General features: G+C 35.4%; 1 protein-coding gene across 3 annotated transcripts in view; it reads left to right on the top strand.

Moving 5' to 3' along the window:
* The window catches only part of WDR7 (WD repeat domain 7), a 367,702-nt gene that overhangs the window by 155,989 nt on the left and 189,578 nt on the right, over positions 1-22,135 (top strand). For all 3 annotated transcript variants that reach the window (XM_044242906.1, XM_044242905.1, XM_044242907.1), the window contains one exon: positions 9,790-9,903. In XM_044242906.1, coding sequence (XP_044098841.1) covers positions 9,790-9,903 — 114 coding nt within the window. The remainder of the gene's footprint in view (positions 1-9,789; positions 9,904-22,135) is intronic.

The raw sequence follows: 22,135 nt of genomic DNA, 5'->3' as shown, positions 1-22,135 counted from the left end.
TGGTTTTCAGTGTGTGTGTTTGTGTGTTTTTAAGTGGTGTTTTTTCTTCAAATGAAAACTGGTCACATATACCCACATATAAAAAGATAAAGATGGGAAGCTTAGCGGTCTTCTCTCTGGAACTGCTTGGGAACTCGTGGAGCTCCAAGTAGTATGGTTTTAAAATTCTTGGCCTTATTGCTACCTCTGCTTTTGAGTTCTTCCAGATCATTCTTCACATTGCTTTAAGAGCTCTTTCTAAAACACAAGTGAAGTTATTTCTCATGCTTAAATTTCTTTAATGAATCCCTTGGCCTCACCCCACATGTTAGCTTCTTGGGAGCTAAGGCTGTGTCTCTTTCACCTCTGTGTCTGTAGTGTCTGCTGTGGGTTTGGTAACAAGTAGCCTGGGTGCCCCCTCAGTATTTAAGAGCATGGAAGGAACTTGGCATGGTCACCTATCTTCACCATTCTAATGGCTTTGCTTGTTGGCAGTGCTGGCTTCTGTCCTTCAGATCTCTCCCAATTTTATGGGCCAGGCAGATCTTCCTTATTTTAAAGCTCTCCCTAGGTCCTGCAGCATTCATCACTTTCCTATTCTTTGATTTCTAAAGCAACATGTTGTCATTAGAAAGAAGAGCATACTTACTGAACTGTATTTAGTGCACCGTGTAATTACTACTTGGTGCTGTAACCTCTACCTGGGTAATCATAGCAAAAAGGTGAAAATTATAGAAGGTTTCAAAGGAAGTTTCTTCTCCCCAAGAATATACTGTGCCCAGTTCTGAGATATATGATTCTGCCTATAATTTAGGGTTCTAAATCATTCAAGTTTGTAATTTTAAGTTTATACTTTAGTACAGTTGTGTGTCAAGACAGATTTGCCTTTGTTTCTCAACACGTTGAGGTTGAACAATAAATCTTTGTTTTATTGTGTCTTCTGAAACCAAAATTGGTGTTGAGTCAGCTCATAGCCTGCAAATCAAACAGAAATCTTTGAAAAAGTACATGCAGTGAATTAAAAGTATTAGGTGTGATTTTTATCATGGATCCTTTTCAGGTGCTTGCTGGGAAAGAGGGACAATAAAGCTTTATCCTCTTATATTATTATTCTGTTGATACAGTTAATGTGTTTTCTATTCCTTGTGTATATTTTGGTAAGTGTTTCTTTTGTTGCTTTCAGAATTGTTTATAATTACTATTATGTGAGAACGGTTTTCTAAAAAAAATAAATAAAAATGCTATTAGGAAGAATGTATTTCATTTCCTTAGAAATAACTACCAAACCTCATGTTACACAATGATTATTATATTCTTATTCAGGCTTGAAGACATTTTGCTTATTTTACCTATGTTTTTTCATCTAATTACTTTGTGACCTTTAATAAACTAACTTGTTTTTGATAAATTGAAATGATCTATGGAATAAGGGGTAAATACTCTCAAATTTTTTGCAGGAAGACTTTTCTCTGAGACATGCTGTTATATTTTATATTTTTGATGTTATTGCGGAAGGAAAAGTGGATACTGTGTCTTTAATGGAAAGCAAAAGGTTATCTTTCTCTGGCCTTTGTGTGTATGTGCTGATGTGGATGTAGGCAGCCAGACAGGCAATGTGTGCAGAGAGACTAGGGAACCGGCTGTGGATCGATAGAAGTGGTGTGAAGTGAATTAATGCGAGGCAGGCCGTCTGTCTGTCATAGGATTGTGGGGAATGTGGGGCAGTGTGGTCAGTCACTGCAGAGATCTGCTTCCAATAAATTCAAGCCTTCTGCCTGAAAAGAAACTCTAGGTGCACTCATTTTCCCTTCCTTATTGTTAAATTTTACTTTATTCAAAGTAAATGTTCCTATCAAATTATTGCCTCTGGTATACTTTAATTGGACCACCACAAAGCCACAGTTGTGAGAAACTGATGAAATAAAAATACCTTCTATTTTTTTCAGATCCGTTTTTCACCCTCAGTGCAAATCTATATCACTACGGGAATGAGAAATTGCATTTTTGTTCATATTTATGAATATCGTAGTATATGTTTTCCTGAATCCTAACAATACCGTTTATCACTTTCATCCATCTAATCTTCAATAAAATAATAAAATTATAATGAACTCAAATGGTTTTATATCCTAGTATGGATTAAAGTGCTGTATTTTAAATGTTACTCTATTAAAATTTAGTATTTAATCTTTGATTATTAAGTTAATCACACGACATGGAGATCTTCTGAGTTCATATTATTTACCCTTACTCAGATAGTATTAGCCAGTAGGAGAAAAATATTTATGAAGGTAATTTACAGGCTTTTGAAAGAGAAATTTTAGAGTAATGTACCTGATTTTGCTGATATAGTGAGAGGCGAGTGCTGTTTCAGTCCTTCGATTTTGAAAACTGTCTCATATTTACATTTAAAAAATGTTTTTTCTACAGTGATTAAAAATATTGCAGACAAATAGGAAAGAGAGTGTGTGTGTATATATATATGTATACATATATATAATATATATTATATATGTATATATATAAAATTATTATATATGTATATATTATATTATATATATTATTATGTATTATACATATATAATATATAATATTAGAACCCATTAGAATATAATATAGAACCCATTTATAGACACCTATTGTAGGCATGATATACACTCATGTGTTTTTATTCTGTGAAATCTGGTTTTGGGGACTAACCTGTTTTTTAAGTATCTCTCATCTTTCTATTATTTTTTTGCATCTCCTTTGTTATAGTATCTCTTTACTTTATCTCACTATCATCATCTCTTTATTGTACATCTTTCCCCAAAGCTTACTGCTTACTCCTATTTTCTTACTATATTTAAATGACATAATTTGTATCATGGGACTGAAAGTATTCAGTTCTATTCAAGACGTGTTTATGAGATGTTCATTATTGCCAAATATTTTGGGGATACTCAGGAAATAACTACGTCTTAAATATTATGGTGTGGTTTGAAAAATAAGCTTACTTACATCAAGTGTATAAGAAATAGCAAAGTACTGACATATAATTGACAGCTTTTGTTATCTTTATTATTAATATGCTAGAAACTGAGGCTTCCATGTAAGTATTTTCAAAGTGGACTTTTCTTCATATTTCTCAGAAATATTTCATCATTTATTGATAGTGGACAGTGGTAAACTGACTTTTATGCTTCAAAAAGTTTAGTTTAGTTTTCTATGCCAAGAAGAAAGTAAAACAATTTTCTCTAGTCTTAGTGTCTCATGGAAAACATGAAATACTACACTCTGGCATAATCCTCAGTTCTCTTCAGTGACAGTGATGTAGTACCTTCTGTTTTATCAGTTTCTTTTTAAAGTTAGGTTTATTGAAGTATAATGTATATATAGTAAAGATCACCCTTTTTTCAGGAATTTTATTGTTCTTTGGGTTTTAAGTAAATATGGGTAGTCCTGTTCCCCACTTCTACAGTCAACATATTTTCTAACATTTATTTTCGAACATTTCGAACATTTATTTTCGGAGCACCAGGCTGGCTCAATCAGTGGAGTCTCTGACTCTTGATCTCGGGGTCATGAGTTTGAGCCCCAGGAGAGATTACTTAAAAAAAACCAAAAAACCCAAACATATATTTTCATTACTCAAAAATATTTGCTAATACCACTTTGTAGTCAGTCTCTTACCCACACTCCTAGCCTCCAGCAGGCATTTTTAAAATTTCGATCCTACAGTTAGTTGCCTTTTACAGAATGTCTGCTCTAATGTCAGCCTGCTAAGAAAAGATGGTAATAGGACATGTAATGATTGCCATACTTGGAGGGATTCAGTAACAGTTCTGCTCATCTTTTGCTGTAACTGTAGGGTCCAAAAGTTCAGAAGGAAAAGCCTCTATCATTTCTTCAAAGTGAACTGTTAAAGTTAGTTTTTAATGATCTGCAACATTTGGATTTGAGAGTTGGTAGTAGTAGTAAGGTGGTCGTCCCATTCTTAGTATCTCCTCCTTGTGAACTCTCAACAAAAGTTAGGAATCTTAGGTATTTTGTTACCAACCCAATGCCCAGTTTGAAGTTAGGATAGTTAACTGGTATTTAAAAAAGTGAAATATATGTAATTTTGAAGTAACCATACCAATCTCTTTTTATTTACTGGTACCCAAAGAACACGGGTATTTTGACTGTGAGGACTAATAGAGTGAGTTAAGGCCAAAATTAAGAATATGATCTACCATTTTAAAAGAATTAAAAAGGGAGCATTACTGCTTCCTCATACAAAATATTCATGGCATAGTTTGTTTTCTTATTGTACAAATATGAAGTTCCCTGTGGCTCTTTCCGCCCCTCTTTTTTTTCTTCAGGTGCATGATAGTAAAGGTACCAAGAGAGTATGTAGAAGGAGCATTGTTGCAGTGGTTCATCTGGAATGTTAGAACGAGACTTTTAAAAAATAGTTTTATTGAGTATAATTCATATGCCATTAAATTCACACTTGAAAGTTCACAATTCAGGGTGGTTTTTTTATTTTGGTTTTTGTTTCTTTGTTTGTTTTAAGCATATTTACAGAGTTGTGCAATCCTTACCCCTCCCTCCAGTAACCCTCAGTTTGTTGCCTATGATTAAGAGTCTCTTACGGTTTTTCTCCCTCTCTGGTTTTGTCTTATTTTATTTTTTCCTCTCTTCTCCTATGATGCTTTGTTTTGTTTCTTAAATTCCATCTGTCAGTGAGATTGTATTATAATTGTCTTTCTCTGATTGACTCATTTCGTTTAGCATAATACCCTCCAGTTTATCCACATTGTTGCAAATGGCAAGATTTCTTTCTTTTTGATGGCTGAGTAATATTCCATTGAAAAAAAAGGAATTCTGTACCTATGGTATCATTCCCCACTTCCCCCCACTTCCAAGCCCTAAGTACACAAATATACTTTATAGATTTGTTTATTTGGAACATGTCATGTAAATGGAATCATATAACATGTGATGTGTTCTGACTGGCTTCTTTTACTTAATACTTGATTTTCTTGTATTGATGATTAATATTCCACTGCATGAATATATCATGATTTGTCATTCAGTAAATTGTGATATATTTATACATTTATTCATCAGTTGATGGACAACTCAGATTGTTTACACTCTTTGACTTTTATGAATAATGCTGCTGTGAACATTCATATACAAGTCTGTGTGGACGTAGGTTTTCATTCCCTGGGAGTACAATTGCTAGGTTACCTCTGTTTAACCTTTTGAGAAATTGCCAGACTGCTTACCATAGAATTTTCAGAGTTCCTTACATAGGGGCACCTGGCTGGCTCGGTCCGTAGAACAACTCTTGATTTTGGGTTTCTGGTTGGAGCCCCCTACACTGGGTGTAGAGATTACTTTAAAAATCTTTAAAATGAAAAAACTTAAAAAAGAGTTCCTTACTAGTTTAGCTACTAGTCCCTTGTTGGATATGTGGTCTGTGAATCTTTTGTACTAATCTACAGCTTGTTTTTCATTTTTTAAATGAGATTTTATGTGGAGCAAAAGCATTTAATTCTAATGAAATCCACTTTGGCATTTTATTTTTCTTTTTAAAAAAAAGATTGTGCTTTTGGTAGCATGTCTAAGCATAGATCTCAAGGATTTTCTCTTTTTTTCTAAAAGTTTATAATTTTATGTTCTACATATAAGTCCATGATCCATTTTGAGTTAATTTTTATAGAAGGTCTGAGCCTTAGGTTGAGGTTCATATTTTTGCCTATGGATGCCCAGTTCTAATAGCCCACTTGTTGATGAGATCGTCTTTCCTCCATTGAATTGCTTTTGCACCTGTCAAAAATCAGTTGGGCGTATTTGTACCATCTTCTTCTTGGTTCTCTATTTTGTTCCATTAACCTGAAACCACATAGTTTTAATAAATGTAACTATATAAGAAGTCTGGAAATGGAGTATATGGGATTTTTTTCTACCTTTTCCTTTCCCTCCTCCCAAAGTTCTAGCTATTCTAGTTCCTTTGTCTTTCCATAGAATTTTTTTCATTTTATTTCTTTTCAGTATTCCAGCATTCATTTTTTATGCACCACACCCAGTGCTCCATGCAATACGTGCCATATAATTTTAAAATAATTTTGTTTGTATCTATAAAAAAATCAAGAATTTTGATTGCAAAATTGCAAGAATTTTGATACAAATTGGATTAAACCTGTGTATCAATTTATGGAGAAGTGATATCTCTACTGTTTGTTGAATCTTTCCAATACGTAAACATGACATGTCTTTCCATTTCATTTATTTAGATCTTCTTTGATTTCCTTCATCAGTATTTTGTGGGTTTCAGCATATAATTCTTGTTGTATATTTTTGTTTCAGATTTATTTATTAGAGAGAGCTAGTGAGTGAGCAGGGGTGTGGGGTGGAGGGAGAGAGAATCTCAAGCAGACTCCCCGCTGAGCGCAGAGTTGGATGAAGGGCTTGATGTCGGAACACAAGATCATGACCTGAGCCGAAATCAAGAGTCAAGTACTTAACTGAAAGCCATGTAGGTGCCCCGTATATGTTTCTTTTAGATTTACATTTAAGTATTTCAGCTTTTGAACCATTGTTAGTAGTATTTTTTTTAAAGATTGCATTTATTTATTTGACAGCGAGATAGAGGGCACAAGTAGGCAGAGAGGCAGCCAGAGGCAGAGGGAGAAGCAGGCTCCCAGCTGAGCAGGGAGCCTGACATGGGGCTCGATCCCAGGACCCTGGGATCATGACCTGAGCTGAAGGTAGCTGCTTAACCAACTGAGCCACCCAGGCGCCCCAAGTAGTATTTTTTTAAACATAGCTTCATTGCCAGCATATAAAAAATATAATTAATAATTTTTTTTCTTATATTCTACAGACTTGCTGAGCTCTCCTATTCAATTTTGGTTTTGTTTTTGTTTTGTCTGTTTCTTTGGATTAGCTATGTGGACAGTCATTTTATTCTTAAATAGGGATAGTTTACTTCATTCATTCCAAACTGTATCCATTTTCTTTTCTTGCTTTATTACACTGGCTAGAAGTTCCAGTGCTCTGTTAAATAAGAGAGATCAGTGGGGACAACTTTGCTTCATTTTTGGTCATAGGAGGAAAGCATTTGGTCTTTCACCATTAAGTGCAGTGGTACAGATTTTTAGCAGTTGCTCTTTATTAAGTGAAGAAATTCCCCTCTGTTTCTGTTTTTCTGAAAGGTTTCTTTTTTTAATCATGGGTTGATGTTGAATTTTATCAAATGATGGATATGATCATATGCTCTTTTTCTTCTTTAGCCTGTTAATATTTTGGTTAGGTTGATTGATTTTAAACATAGAACAGACTTCCATCCCTGGAGTAAATCTCAGTTGATTATGGTGTATAATTCTTCATCCGTGTTGTTGAATTCTCTTTCAGTTAGGACTTTTGAGACTAAGTGATATCAATTTGTAGTTTTCTTTTTTCTGTTTTTCTTTTCTTTCTTTCTTTTTTTTTTTTTTTTTTTAAGATTTTATTTATTTATTTGTCAGGGAGAGAGAGGGAGAGAGAGCAAGCACAGGCAGACAGAGTGGCAGGCAGAGTCAGAGGGACTCCTCAGAGTCAGAGGGAGCCTGCCGATGTGGGACTCGATCCCAGGACGCTGGGATCATGACCTGAGCCGAAGGCAGCTGCTTAACCAACTGAGCAACCCAGGTGTCCCTCTGTTTTTCTTTTCTTTACATTTTCTTTCTTTCTTTCTTTCTTTCTTTCTTTCTTTCTTTCTTTCTTTCTTTCTTTCTTTCTTTTTTTTCTGTCAAGAGTTAAAGGATCTTATAACTTTGTCTTGGAAAGCATGAATCAAAGAACCAGTTTCAGCATAACTACATCTTGGTCTTTGAACCTGGTTACTTTGAGAAAAGTATGTTTGCTCTTTAAGCTCTGTCCCAAAGTATTGACTACCCACAGTTCTTACCCAGTGACAGACTGGTCACTGGGCAAGAACTTCATGATGGGGCTTAACAGCGTCAGTACTCGGTATTGTGTGAGTCCATGAGTTTTCATGGTTATGCTGTGACGTTTGTCATACTTCCTATCCTGCCCTGAGCAAATCATTCCCTGGAAAACTTCATGGTGAAAAGGATATTGGGGTTTGAAATCAGAAGACCTGTGTGTCAGCGCTCGTTCTCAAATTTAATAGCTGTGTTATGTTGAACAGTTACTTAACCTCTTTAATTAAATGAGATGAATTTAAATGGATTTATACACTTGTTACTACATAAATACTAGCTTTATTTTTATTGAATCCTAAATACTGAAAATAATAAATAAAAGATTGGTACTGTCTAAACTGTTCCTTAATATCTTTTCCCAATTTCTCTGATCATTTTCATTATTATCAAGTATTAAGCAAGACTGAGAGATTTCAGAGGTTTATATTTTGATTTAATCTGACATAATCTTTGATTTTGTGTTTAGGCACTAAATCTTTAGAAATGTGGCATTTACCTAATTTCCTCCCCCTTAGGGTTATTTTAATGAAAGCCATTTTAAATTAAGTAATTAACTGCATAGTATTTTTCTAGTAATCTCGCTCCCTTTTTTAAAAACTTTTATCTTGAAAACTCAGCAAAATGACACTGCAGAGGGATGTGGCATCATTTGGCATTCATCAGTGGCCATTGAATTTAGCACTGCTCATTTTTTTATTAGATCAGTTCTGAACAAAGTAGTCATACTAACATGGTGTGTCCTCCACCCCAAATGGAAGTCATTAGGCCTTAGAACTATCTACTGGTAGATCTAGTCCTGGGTCATTCAGGTGGTTCAAGACTAAGATTTTTCCTCTCTTGATAACTGGTAAACCTGAGGCAGCAAGATTGAATTTCACATAGAAATGTTTAAGTTAGTACACCTTCAGGAAAAAAGAAGTCCTTGAATATTTATAGCTTTTGATTTTTGAAATATTTTGATGGATACTATGCTTGTAATTATTGAAGTACTTATTTAAAAGATTGATTAGAAGGTTCAATTCCTAAAGTACTTCCAATGGTGAAATTTCTATATTTCGTGATTTAGTAATATCTGTTGATAACTCTATGCAAAATATTGAGACACCCTACTATCCATTACCAAATTAGAAATAAGGTAGTAGACAACAAGATGTATCTTCAAGCGTGGGAAAATAGTGTATAAGGAACAGACATGTGTAACAGTTGGCAAGTTCCCAGGTGATTTATAGAATGGAAGCTTCTGGCCCCCAATCTAGTACAAGCTGTCTGTTTCAGTTAGGTTCTTTCAGTGTGATAATGATCAGATCTCATATCTAATTCCTCCATAGACAGAGATAGTATCCACTTCGGGTCAGTGTATTTTAGGTTTCTTACAGAGACCTAGAGCCCCTGTCATCATCCCTCCTTCCGGTCCTTAAATTATAAGCAAGCTAATATTAGGAAGAAGTAAACTTTTAAAATGGTCTTGTACTTTTTAGGCTTTTTTTTTTTTTTTTCTCTCTGTGCAGCATGATTATGTCTAGGTCACCTAAAGTAACTGAAGCAGAAATGTTGGAAGGAATCAAGTAAAAATGTAATTTATTGAAGCATCCTTCTGTTTTTTCAAGATCTTAGGTTAAGTTAGTCAAGTCTGTACCCATGTGTATTTGTATGTATGTATGTGCATATATAAAGAGAGTACACAGGAATATTTTGTTCATTAATTTGTGTCTCAGCCTAATTGTCGTAAACATATTGTGTTTTTTGTCATTTATTGCATCTGTATCCATTAAGTAAATTTAAAAGTTTAAGGTTTTGGTCCACCCTTCTTTTAGTTTTTTAAAACGAAACCTTGTGATTACATGTGTTCTAGCTGGAGTCTCAGCAGAAGCCATGCAGACTATCAGCACTGCTCCTGATACCTTGGGGCCAGAAGCCAAAGTCCAGGAGGAAGAGCATGACCTTGCAGATGATGACATCACAACTGGTAAGCAGGGACATCTTTAACATAATCTGGATGAACTTTGTCCAAAATTGGAAAATACTTTCAGATCATTTGTAAGGGGACTATGTTAATGGAAAAGGTGGAAACTTGTATTAATGGAGGGTTTAGTTTTATGAGACTCCTTAGTGTCCTTTTTGATCTTGAAGTGGAAAGAAGCAGAACTGTTTACTTGGTCTAGGTTTTTCATTGTTGCTATAACAATGAACCTGCTAGCTGTGCATTTGATTTCCTGGAGACCTTCTAATTCAGAGGCTAGGATCATTACGAAAGCCTTGAAATGTGTAGAGGCATAGACGTATTATGTTATGAAAGGTTTTGCAATTATAGGTAAACTGCAAAATACTGAAGTCCTAATGGCAATATATGCAATATATAGGCTGTGTGAGGAAGCTTACAGATATTTTCTGTATCTATAGAATATGAGTGGGTGCTTTTTTTTTTTTTTTAAGATTTTGTTTATTTATTTGACAGAGATCACAGGTAGGCAGAGAGGCAGGCGGGGGTGGGGGGAGCAGACTCCCTGCTGAGCAGAGAGTCGGATGTGGGCCTCGGGATCCCAGGACTCTGGGGATCATGACCTGAGCCCAAGGCAGATGCTTAACCCACTGAGCCACCCAGGTGCCCCTGGGTGCTGCTTTTTAAAGTTATTTATGTTGTGTAGATACTGGCCATTCTTACCTGTATTAATTATTACATAAATAAAGGCATAAAGTAAAATTTAAGAAAGCCATATTCCACATATGTTCCATATTGTGTATGTTTTATGTTCATCTATGTTCAGCCTCTCTTTTTTAGACTTAAATCAGTTTTAGTTACTGGATCTCCAAATGCATCCAGCTCAATTTCTTTTAATGTACAGAGGATTAAAAACAACCCACTATAAATATTTTTATTGGTATTAAGAATGATAAACTTTTTTTTTCCTATGGATGGTTATTATGTAAAATCTGACCATTTAAATCTGTAATTACTGTGAAGCAACAAATAGTAATTTAATAGTAAATAATTTGAAAAGAAGCATGCCCAGGAAACATCAGGACAATTTTCAGTAAAAACTAAAGGGAAAAAGAAAACCAAAAACTAAAGGGAGTTTTTTTTCTTCCAAAGCTCTGTATGGCAGGTTCTTTACTGTCTTTCACAGAAGGAAGTTGAAGGAGCCTAATGATCTCCCTTGAAAATTTACAAAGCATACAGAGCAATTACAAAATCCAGAGCCTTGTGCTACTGCTGCAAATAAGTTGTTTACTAAAGTGGGTTAACATCTGGTTTCCACTAAAAATGGTGGTGCCCAGTACTTGCTACTTTTTAATCCTTTTAAGGTGTTAGTTCATTGATTTAAAAAAAATTTCAACTTAAATATGAATATAAATGATTCCAGAAACTTCCAACTTTCCTGAAAGTCATTTGGCACTTCACAGTTACGAAATTGTGTCAGTAGGTGCAAAAGGAAATTCTTTTATTTGTAGATCTTTTTTAACTAGTTCTTTATTGTTTTCATTATTTTTTAAAATGTTATAGGTATGTTTTTCCCTGTTATTTTTATTTTTTAAAGATTTTATTTGTTTACTTGACAGACAGAGATCACAAGTAGACAGAGAGGCAGGCAGAGAGAGAGAGAGGGAAGCAGGCTCCCCGCTGAGCAGAGAGCCCGATGCAGGACTTGATCCCAGGACCCCGAGATCATGACCTGAGCCGAAGGCTGCGGCTTAACCCACTGAGCTACCCAGGTGCCCCTCCCTGTTAGTTTTAAAGGCCTTCTAGTCTATAAAAAGTAGTGGTTTAATTCATAGAGGAAAAGAAGTTGTCTTTGTAGCAGTAGAATAACTCAATTTGTGTTCTGGAATAAAAGCTAAATTTTTGAGCTTTCAAGTAAGCATTATTAAATCAGTACATTGAAATTTTGAATTATGCACTACCAAAGTCATGAGACTGCAAATAACACTTGACCGTGCTTTTATTGTTGAAAAAAATCAAGAAGCAAGGCACCGGGGTGGCTCAGTTGGTTAAGCGAATGCCTTCGGCTCAGGTCATGATCCAGGAGTCCCGGGATCGAGTCCCGCATCAGGCTCCCAGCTCCATGGGGAGTCTGCTTCTCCCTCTGACCCTCTCCCCTCTCATGCTCTCTCTCACACACTGTCTCTCAAGTAAATAAATAAAATCTTAAGAAAACCAAGAAGCTTAAAAATGAAAATCTCATTTGGAGAGTCCATTAATGCTACATAAACTATATTTTAATCTGTACAAAGTTAAACATATGTGATGAGTGGTTTTGATCAATTGATGTATTCATTTCATGGCACGGGTACTAGAGGCAAGAATGGTCAGAGAATTTAAATAACTAAAAAAGGCTTCCTTAACGTGTTGTCGAAGCAGCTAGCTTGCTGCAGTCTGTAGATCGTTCAGGTTACCTTTGAATTGTGCGACTTGATTAAGATGTGGTATAGATTTTTGTGAGGGTTTAGAAGAAAACCATATTTCTTTTTATTGACTAGAATTCCATATAAATTACATTATGAAAAATATGGTTGATGCGTTGAGAGAAACCTGTTTCAGGCCAATAATCTTATTCTGGGATAACCACCGTTGTAGAGCACAAGTACTAGGGAAGGGAAATCTGGGCAGTTTAGCCATTGATTTTGAAAAATCTGGGGTTTTGTTGTTTACTTAAAAGGAATTGTTCCATTAATATCTTCTCATAAGATAAATAGAAATCATATCATGGCAGACATACTTGCCTGTATTTTGAACGCATTCTGATTTAGAAGTTCTAGTTTGGCTAATATGCATCATTATATTAATTTTGTATTTGTAGCAATCTGGGACTTCATTCTTCAATTACCTTAATTAAACAGCTGACCAAGATACCAGTTAAATATGAAATATGATTTAGTGCTTACATGGAATAATTATTTTTGAAATTTTTCTTTTTAATGAGAAAGCATGAGATATGATTGTTGTCTTAGGACACTGATCTGAGCCTAGCAGGCTTTGTTAGTGTTCACCTTATAAAAGGAGAGAAGCATGGATAAAGCTATATAAGTGTTAGCTATGATCAATTGGAAATAATTAAATTTATTTGAAATGAAGAGTCTTAACTGGAAGAGAACAGCTGGAAAAACTGGGAAGAAAAAATTGAGTCTTGATTGAGACAATTTAAACCTTCACCCTGTCATTTAAAAAATATACGGCAGCTTCTTTCTATATCTTTCTTTTTAAAGCTAATATGTATTGATCGGCTCTACAAAGTAATGCCAGTGTGCCGTGGTCAACACACATACTCTGTTTTACTCAGCGTTCTGTCTTAAGGTTCATCAGATTTTTTCCTTTAACCAAATGTTTTCAATTACACATCAAAGCTGTATGAGCCATTTTCACAGATTGATACAGTTTTTATGTAGAAAAAATATTAAAACCTATTTCTTGTAATTTTTTTATATTAAAGTACAGTATGCATAGGAAATACACTTTTTCATTCTTTTTCATTGGAATTGCTTCAGGTTTTGCAATACTCTGTTTATGAAAATCTGTTTTAACAACAATAATGGTATTTTCTTTACAGTAGAAAAAATAGCATTGATTGTTTCGAGAGTATACTTTCAGCATCACATGAATATTACTGTATACATGTGTTTGCTTTTGTTTGTACATTATACTTTTGTTTTTAGTATTGTAACTTCAATGTTTATTTAGATATATGGTCATTATTTGTAAATAATATATGCTTGTTTTCATTACAATATTAAATAGGTCATAATTATATTTAGAGAGCAAATCTCACTAAAAACTGACTTATGTAAGAAAAATTTTAGATAAACTATAATCTTTTTTTAAAGTAAACCTTTTAGGTGACATAGTTAATTACATAGTTTTTATCATGGTAAACGATTGGCATTCTGAATGACGATGAAGCTCTACTTCCCCTAAATGTTGCATTTTAAAACAGCATACCCCTAATTGCAGTTAAAAAGAATTTTGGAAAGATTCCATTCACCAACCTGCATAGATCCCTTTAAGAAAGTCATTCAATTCTTCTGAGGGTCATACTGCAGTATCCTGCCCCTTGTTCAGTACAGCATGGACACACTGACCATGTAACAGTGATAAAGGGTCAGAAGTCACTGACATTGTCAAGAAGAGACTGCTTTATAGTAGATCAGCAGAATAGTTGACAGATTCAGCTGCTTACAACAAAAGTAGCAATGATATATGGATTCAGATGGGAGTGTTGACTGTATTTGTTATATTTCTTGCAAAATTTAAATGCAGTTTAAAAAAATGACAAATGCTGTGGAAAAAAGAAAAAATGGAGAAGGGTAAGAGAAATGGAAAGTAACATTTATTGACAATTTACTAAGTATGACTATGTACTAAGCACTTTACTCTTGACTAACAACATTTTGAAGTGGATACTGATATTTTTCCGGATAATATATAGATGAGGAAACAAAGTCAGAGAGGTCACTTTTGCAGGATCACATACTTAATAACTGGTAGATCTGAGACTTAAAATGAGTCCTGCCTGACCCCAAAGCTTATGTGCGGTCTTAAATACCATCCCACACTGCCTAAAGTTCTTAAATTCACTGAATTTCATCATCTTTTTTCTTTTCAAATGTGAGATGATGGCACAGTCTATCTTTATTGCTTTGGCTATCAGACATAAGCCTGGTAATTGCTGGATATCTTATTGTTTAAAATATAAACTTGTCATTCTAAATTTAGACCAAGAGATTATCTCCTTTAGAAAAAAACCCATCACTTTTTTTTTTTTTTTAAGATTTTATTAATTCCTGAGAGAGAGACAGAGAGAGCAAGCAAGCACAAGCAGGGGGAGCAGCAGGCAGAGGGAGATGCAGACTCTCCACTGAGCAGGGAGCCTGATGCAGGGTTCCATCCCAGGACCCTGGGATCATGACCTGAGCAGAAGGCAGACACTTTACTGACTGAGCCACCCAGGCATCCCCATCACATATTCTTTAAAAAATTTCTTCTTCAAGTTATTTAGGACTACTGTGATGTAAGACTGTAAACATAAGTAGTGTTTATTACTATTTTATTGCATACATGTAAGATGAAATATTTATTGTTTAGCTTTTTGAAGTCATCAAAATAAAACTGACATGTTAACATGTATTCATATGCTAAACTCAACGTCTCTAGTATATTAAGATAGAGCTGGAAAGGCCATCTAGTCTGAGACTGTTGTGCATTTTACTATTTACTAAGGGCCCTATTCATAAACTGTCTCTACATTTGTTTGACTGAAAGATAGGAAATTCACATCCTGTTAAAATACAGATATGTTCCAAAGAATTTTGGGGCATTATATATTCAGAAATCAGAATTACATTCCAACATAGTGCCAGAGGCCTTATAATTATTATACTAGAATAAACTTATATACTGCATCCTTTTCCTTTCCTTCTCATTCTTTAACTTATAATTGATGGTCTAAAAAACAGTACTACATCTATGTGAATTTTTTAAAAAATATTTTATTTATTTATGTGAGAGTGAGGGAGAGTGAGAGGAAGAAGCAGAGTTTCCCCGAGTTGAGAGCCCAAATTGGGATTTGATCCCGGGACCCTGAGATCATGACCTCAGCTAAGGGTGGACACTTAACCAACTGAGCCACCCAGGTGCCCAGATCTATGTTACTTTTAAGTCATTTGCTCTAAATTATTTCCCTGCCCTTGCTTTTGACTTCAGAATGTTAATGGTACAAAATCAGTTTACTATATTACAGTCTTTGGAGGATTGTAAATTATTAACACTATGGTTATTTACCATGCAGTTTTCATGAAAACAGGTATCAAGAAAAAAAAAGTGTGGATTTTTAAAAAAATTTTTTTAGACTTTTTTTTTTTAAGATTTTATTTATTTACTTGACAGATAGAGATCACAGGTAGGCAGAGAGGCAGAGAGGCAGAGAGAGAGAGAGAGAAAGGGAAGCAGGCTCCCTGCCGAGCGGAGAGCCGGATGTGGGGCTCGATCCCAGGACCCTGAGATCATGACCTGAGCTGAAGGCAGAGGCTTAACCCACTGAGACACCCAGGTGCCCCAAAAGTGTGGATTTTGAGTGAAATATATCACTCCAAATAATTTACATTTCTATACTTTTAATCAGGGGGAAGAAAAAGTGAATTAAAATTTTGCTTGGTGCTTAACACTCGGGTTTACTTGCATGTTAATAGGGTGTTAAGAATTTCTAGATATAGTATTTGAGAGTTTCTGATAGGAATATTAAAATATAACCAGAATTATAGCTTTTAGTCATTCGTTTTCTTTCTCATACTTGACCCCTGGTAAGTATGGCTTTCCCATTTCTTTAACTACTACTTACGTTAATAACTATCAAATCTGTATCTCCAATCTAAGCTTTTCTTCTGAATATCAGATTAATATGTTTTTCAGCCTGAATGTCCTGTAATGCCTACTATATATTCATTTACAATTATCCAAAGACTTTATTATACTACACATATTTTCTAGTAGCTAACAAACCTTCTGTGCTTGGAAGGTGTAGATACTATACTTGGTATGGTCCCAAATGAGCCCTACTTTTTGCTAAAACTCATCTCCTTTTATATCTCATTATCTCATTTTATATTTATATCTCATTTAAAGGCACCACTAAGGGTACCATTAACTACCCATCATCCCAAACTAGAAATCAAGGGATAATCCTGGCTTTCCCACTTTCCGACAGTGTCCACATGTAGTTAGTCCCAGTTCTTTTAAAACGCACCTCTTAAATATCTCCTGATGATTTTCCTTTTCTCCATTTCCACAAAGAATGCATAGATCTGGACTTCCATTTTTTTCTATTTTGGATTATTATTATTATATTCTCCTGCAACCATCTCCCTTCATTCCCTTGCCCTCCTTTTTGGTTCATGCTTTCCATTGCTCAGAGTGTCAGAAGCCGGCTCATCACCCTTCCCCCCCCATAAGTGCTGCTTCATGTCTTCCTGTTGCTTATAACACAAAATCCAAACACCTCAGTGAGGTGTCTAGGGCCCTACAAAGACTGGCTCCCATCTTGAGCTTCCCTGTCTGCTATGGCAACACTGGACTTTGTTTCCGCAGGGGACCCTGCTGCTTCATGGCTTAGACTTTGCCCGCACCTCTTCCTCTGACTGCTGTGCTGCCCTCAGTGTCTCACACACGCGGTGAAGCTCTGAGGGTTCCCTCCAAACCCGGCTTGAGTTTCACCATCTTCCTGAATCCCTTCTGGAAGATGTCCCAGTTTGTTGTATACGCTTCTGCCCTTGCACTCGGTAGTATTGTTACATGACCATTTCCCTTGCCCTCTGTGTCATGTGGGGACATGTGACTTTTACTTTGTATTTCTAGCAATAAAATAGTAAGTACCCTGGCATGTAGCATCTTCTTAATAAATGTTTATTGAATGACTGATTGAATTAGTGAATTCATAAGATAACTCCAATTTCAAAAAGAACTCCTTACATATCAGCAATTTACTTATATATATTTACTATGTCTTTCCTATTCTTATATATTATGTGTCTATTTCCTTAGCTTCCCCCTTCCTTTTTAGTGGGTGTTTAGTGACTCAAAAAGCATTTGTAACACATTTGTGAGAGAATATAGGCTCCTTTTTAGATAAACTGTCTACTGATACTGTGAAAGTGAGACTTGGAACCAATCTAAGAACATAATTATCTCCATTGAATCAGTAGCTGTTGATTCCCATTTAAAAGTCGATCTTTCTTTTTGTCTTGGAAAACATGTCTTCAGAATTAGGAAGAAGCTATGATCCATTGAATTTAAATGGGGAAAGATACAAAAAAAAAGCCTGGGAAAATGTGTTCTGTAATTTAAATCTTAATGAGGGGATGGAAGGTGGGATGTTTTATTGTGGGATACACAGGCAGAGAAGCAGATGGAAAACTCTGGAGAGCCCGCTCCGTGGTCTGCACTGACCCAAACCGGAGATGTACTTATGGATGGTGGCGCTGGGTTCTTGCAAGTTTTGGTTGCTATACCTCTCTCGCTTCAGTCATGCTTTTTCCCCTCTATGCTTATCTTTCCCTTTGCCCTGGAGCTGTGCTGCCTCATGTTTAAGCTCGGCTCTGTCAGTGAAAACCAAAATCTCTTGTGGATTTCCCAGAGCGAAGGATGTCAGTGTAACTGTTGTCCAAGAATTCCCTCTGGGACTTGGTAACCCACCGCAGGAGAAGTAAGGTGGCTTGTATACGAAGTGGGGAGATGCTCATAGGGAGGAGAGCCGTGCAGAATTTTCCAGGAGGCCTGATACTTGAACATATGCCACCAAAGAAGTAAAGTGTGGAATCCTGCTCTATGGGGTGACATACGTAGTGTTTTGTGGCGTTCCTCCTGGGTGTCTGCAGCGGGTTATTTAGCACGAAGAAAACTTGCTTTTTATCATCCATTGAAATTTTAACGTGTTCAAGATTTCATGTGCTCAAGCTAATGTTTATTGGCCTGGGGTGACTTGCCTAAGATCAAGTGCAAAAGAAAATGAGGCAAGAAAAAGAACAAAGAATGGCTAGTAAGTACCATTTGAATGTTTAATGCCTCTTCAAGATTTTCTTTAGACTTTTTAAAATGGAAATATACAGTAGTAACTGGGTGGTTTAGTCCGTTAAGCGTCTGATTCCTGATTTCTGCTTGGGTCATGATCTCAGGGTACTGGGGTCTGCGCTCAATGTGGACTCTGCTGGAGATGATCTTCCCCTTCCTCTATCTCCCTCTGACTCTTGCCCCCTGCTCTTGTGTGCTCTCGCTCTCTCAAATAAATAAAATCTTTTAAAAAAGGAAAATTACATAATAATCGATGTATTTTGGCCAAAAAAGTGATTGTGTATTTAAATAAGTACATTTTATATACTTGACATTTGCTAAGAAAGTAAATATTAAATGTTTTCATGACATAAATAAATATTGTAAAGAATCATAGGTGCTCTAACATAAATTATTTTAATCAGCTTTCATATTGGCACTGAATCTTTCATAATGATATTTTCTAAAAATAGCACTTTTATTGTATGTGTTTGTGTGTCTGTGTGCGTATGTGCGCATGGTACATCCTCTTTGTATGTAATACCTTTGTAAGAAATTGGTCAGATAAACAGTAATTGACATCATCTAAGCAAACTCCTCTAAAAGGATACATTTAAAAATCAGGGAGTAATGGGGCACCTGGGTGGCTCAGTGGGTTAAAGCCTCTGCCTTCAGCTCAGGTCATGATCCCAGGGTCCTGGGATCGAGTCCCACATCGGGCTCTCTGCTCAGCAGGGAGCCTGCTTCCTCCTCTCTCTCTGCCTGCCTCTCTGCCTACTTGTGATCTCTGTCTGTCAAATAAATAAATAAAATCTTAAAAAAAAAAAATCAGGGAGTAGGATGCTTGCCTGGCTCAATCAGTAGAGCACGTGATTCTTGATCTCAGGGTTGTGAGTTTGAGACCCATGTTGGGTATAGAGATTACTAAAAAATAAAATCTTTAGAAAAAATAAGGGACTTAAAGTAATAACTATCACAACTCACTAGCCTTTATTGAGCACCTGATAATGTGTCACGCTATGCTCTAGGCTCTTTTTAATTCTTACAAATAATTGTGATAAACTTAATATCAATTACATTTTATAAGACAAGAAAGTAAGTCACAGAATGGTTAAGTAATTTTCCCCATAAAGTCCAAAGGAAATGGCAGAGTTAGGATTTGAATCCTAGCTGTTTGCCTCTAGGTCTTGTGCTCTTGAATATAAGTAATTTATTCAAAACCAAGTCATTAAAAATATGTCTTATAAGAAAAACAAATGTTTTTAAAAATCTTATAAGAAAAACAAAACAAATGTATTTATTGTGGCACATCATTTTCTTTTCATGAAATATAGATACTTCTATTTTAATTTTTGATACAGTTTAATATTTTATGTAGTGCAGGGAAATATTTAATATGTGAAGAAAAGACTTCTTATTTTCTTAAAAAATAAACATAGAGGGTGCCTAGGTGGCTCAGGTCATGATATCAGGGTTCTGGGATTGGCTCTGCACTCAGCAGGGAGTCTGCTTCTCCCTCTGCACCCCACCCCCCATGTTCTCTTTGTCTTTCTCAAATAAATAAATAAAATCTTAGAAAAAAATAAACAGATAAATTAGTATAGGAAAACAATTTTGTGTATTTTCTAGTAAAGTAAGAATTATTTTATATCCATATAAAACCACACACATTAATATACCAGTGCACATATTTCAGATTTAATATTGTATGTTCTTTTTCATAAATTTAGACTAAAGAGGAAAAAGGAGAAATACTTAATTGAATAAGAATGTAGGAATTGGTTTTTTGTTTTGTTTTGTTTTTAAAGCGGTCCATGTGAATGAATAACCTTCAGGATGAACTTCTAGTTTGGCCTTTTGTGAGCCGTGTAATAATACCTCTTGGATAAGAATGAATTGCATTAGATTGTGGCACACTATTATATATCTGTATATTACATGAATTGCCCTTATAATTGATATCAAACCCATATGACCAAAAGTTGTAATTCACAAAAGTAATGACAACAATGTCTCATAATTCACAGACTTTATGTCATACCTGTGAATGATTACTTTTACTGTGCAAACCACATTAGAAGGGAAAAACAGGTTTTAAAAACGGATGTGGGGTTCAGAAGAGTTCTTCCTGATACTTTATAATCATTTTTACTCTACAAAAGGATAATTGAATTGACTAGCATCCTTGAGTTTCCCCGTGATTTCTTGGATTAAAATTGTGAAGCATAAAGGCTTTTAGTCTTTGAAATTTTTCATCACAAATATTAAGTATTTGAGGTGAGGACAGTCATGAACCTGTATATATTTGTCCTCATATGGAAAGGAGTCCTCACCCATAGGTAGGATAAAATCAAGTAGGCTAAAACCAAGTGAGAATATTTCATCTTAAAAAAAAAAACCAAAACAATAACAACTCTGTATCTTAAATACAGATGAGTGAATTAAATGGAGTAGACCTCATTTAAAAGGATTCCAGGAAACTGGACCAGTTACTCCCTTTCCACTTTATATACATTTTTTTTCCAATGTTGCTCATCCCAGCTAGAAGTAGTATAAGGAATAATTCAGTTTTACTCTACAAAAACATGAATATGCACCTTTCTGTCCCATTCTAGGGAATATTTGATGAAGCAAGCAGCTAGCTGGGAAGCTGATGATCTAATTTGAGAGAGAAGCTGTATATTCATGCACACTTGCACGTACACATGCACAACATACATGTACAGAAGACAGACTTAGATAGGGGAATTCCATGCACAACATACATGTACAGAAGACAGACTTAGGGGAATTCCAGGCACCAGGGATGAGGTAAGGGTAGGATTTATGTATGAGGTAAATCACGGCAGTCATGGCAGGGATGGACTGATGGTTAGTTTAGGGACCTTGAAATGAAGACCCAGAGGGAGGCTGAGAAGTCTGGCTGGTATTTTTGAGCACCTACTAGGTATTGAATATTTACTAGACATTGAGGGTAGAGTCGTGTTCATGCTCCAGAGGGCAAGACTCGTGACTGGCTATGTTTATTCTTTCTTGGGAAGTTTTTCCTTAAAGAACACTCAACATAAAGGTTTAAATAAATCCATGTTACTGTGATGTAAAACTTAACATTTCAGTTTATCTATGAGTGAATCTATAGATTTCATGCAACCAGAAAAACAAAATGAAACAGTCAACTAGATGACACAAGCTGATCTTCAATAGTATGTATGTATTTAGAATAATTTAGAATAAATATGGTTGCGGCACAGGCGCTAGTGTTTCATTGTCTGTGTTCAAGTCTCAGCTTCCCTACTTGTTCACTGGGTGGCTTGTGCAAGTTACTTGACTATGGGAAGCCTCCTTTTTTTTTTTTTTTTCACCTGAAATACAATAATAGTAAGATTGTTGAGATGTTTAAATGAGATAATGCTTCTAAACTGAGCAGAGGAACTGGTCTGACCCATAAGTGCTTGAGAAGTATTGTGTGCCCCCCCTTCTTCCCAACCCCTTGTTGCCATCACCATCACCTAAGTGATTTGCTTTAGTAAATAGAATAAATGATCTGTAACTAATTTATGAATCACTTATAAATCAGTTCTTTTAGATGACTTAATGCTTATTCTATATAGTTGATCATTCCAGGAATATAAATTTACTAGACAAATTTATACTTTATATATAGAGA

This window comes from Neovison vison, chromosome 3 (assembly GCF_020171115.1).
Source record: "Neovison vison isolate M4711 chromosome 3, ASM_NN_V1, whole genome shotgun sequence".
NCBI classification, from domain to species: Eukaryota; Metazoa; Chordata; class Mammalia; order Carnivora; family Mustelidae; genus Neogale; species Neogale vison.
The sequence above is the reverse complement of the archived record's forward strand: the minus strand, read 5'-3'. Positions and strand labels throughout refer to the sequence as shown.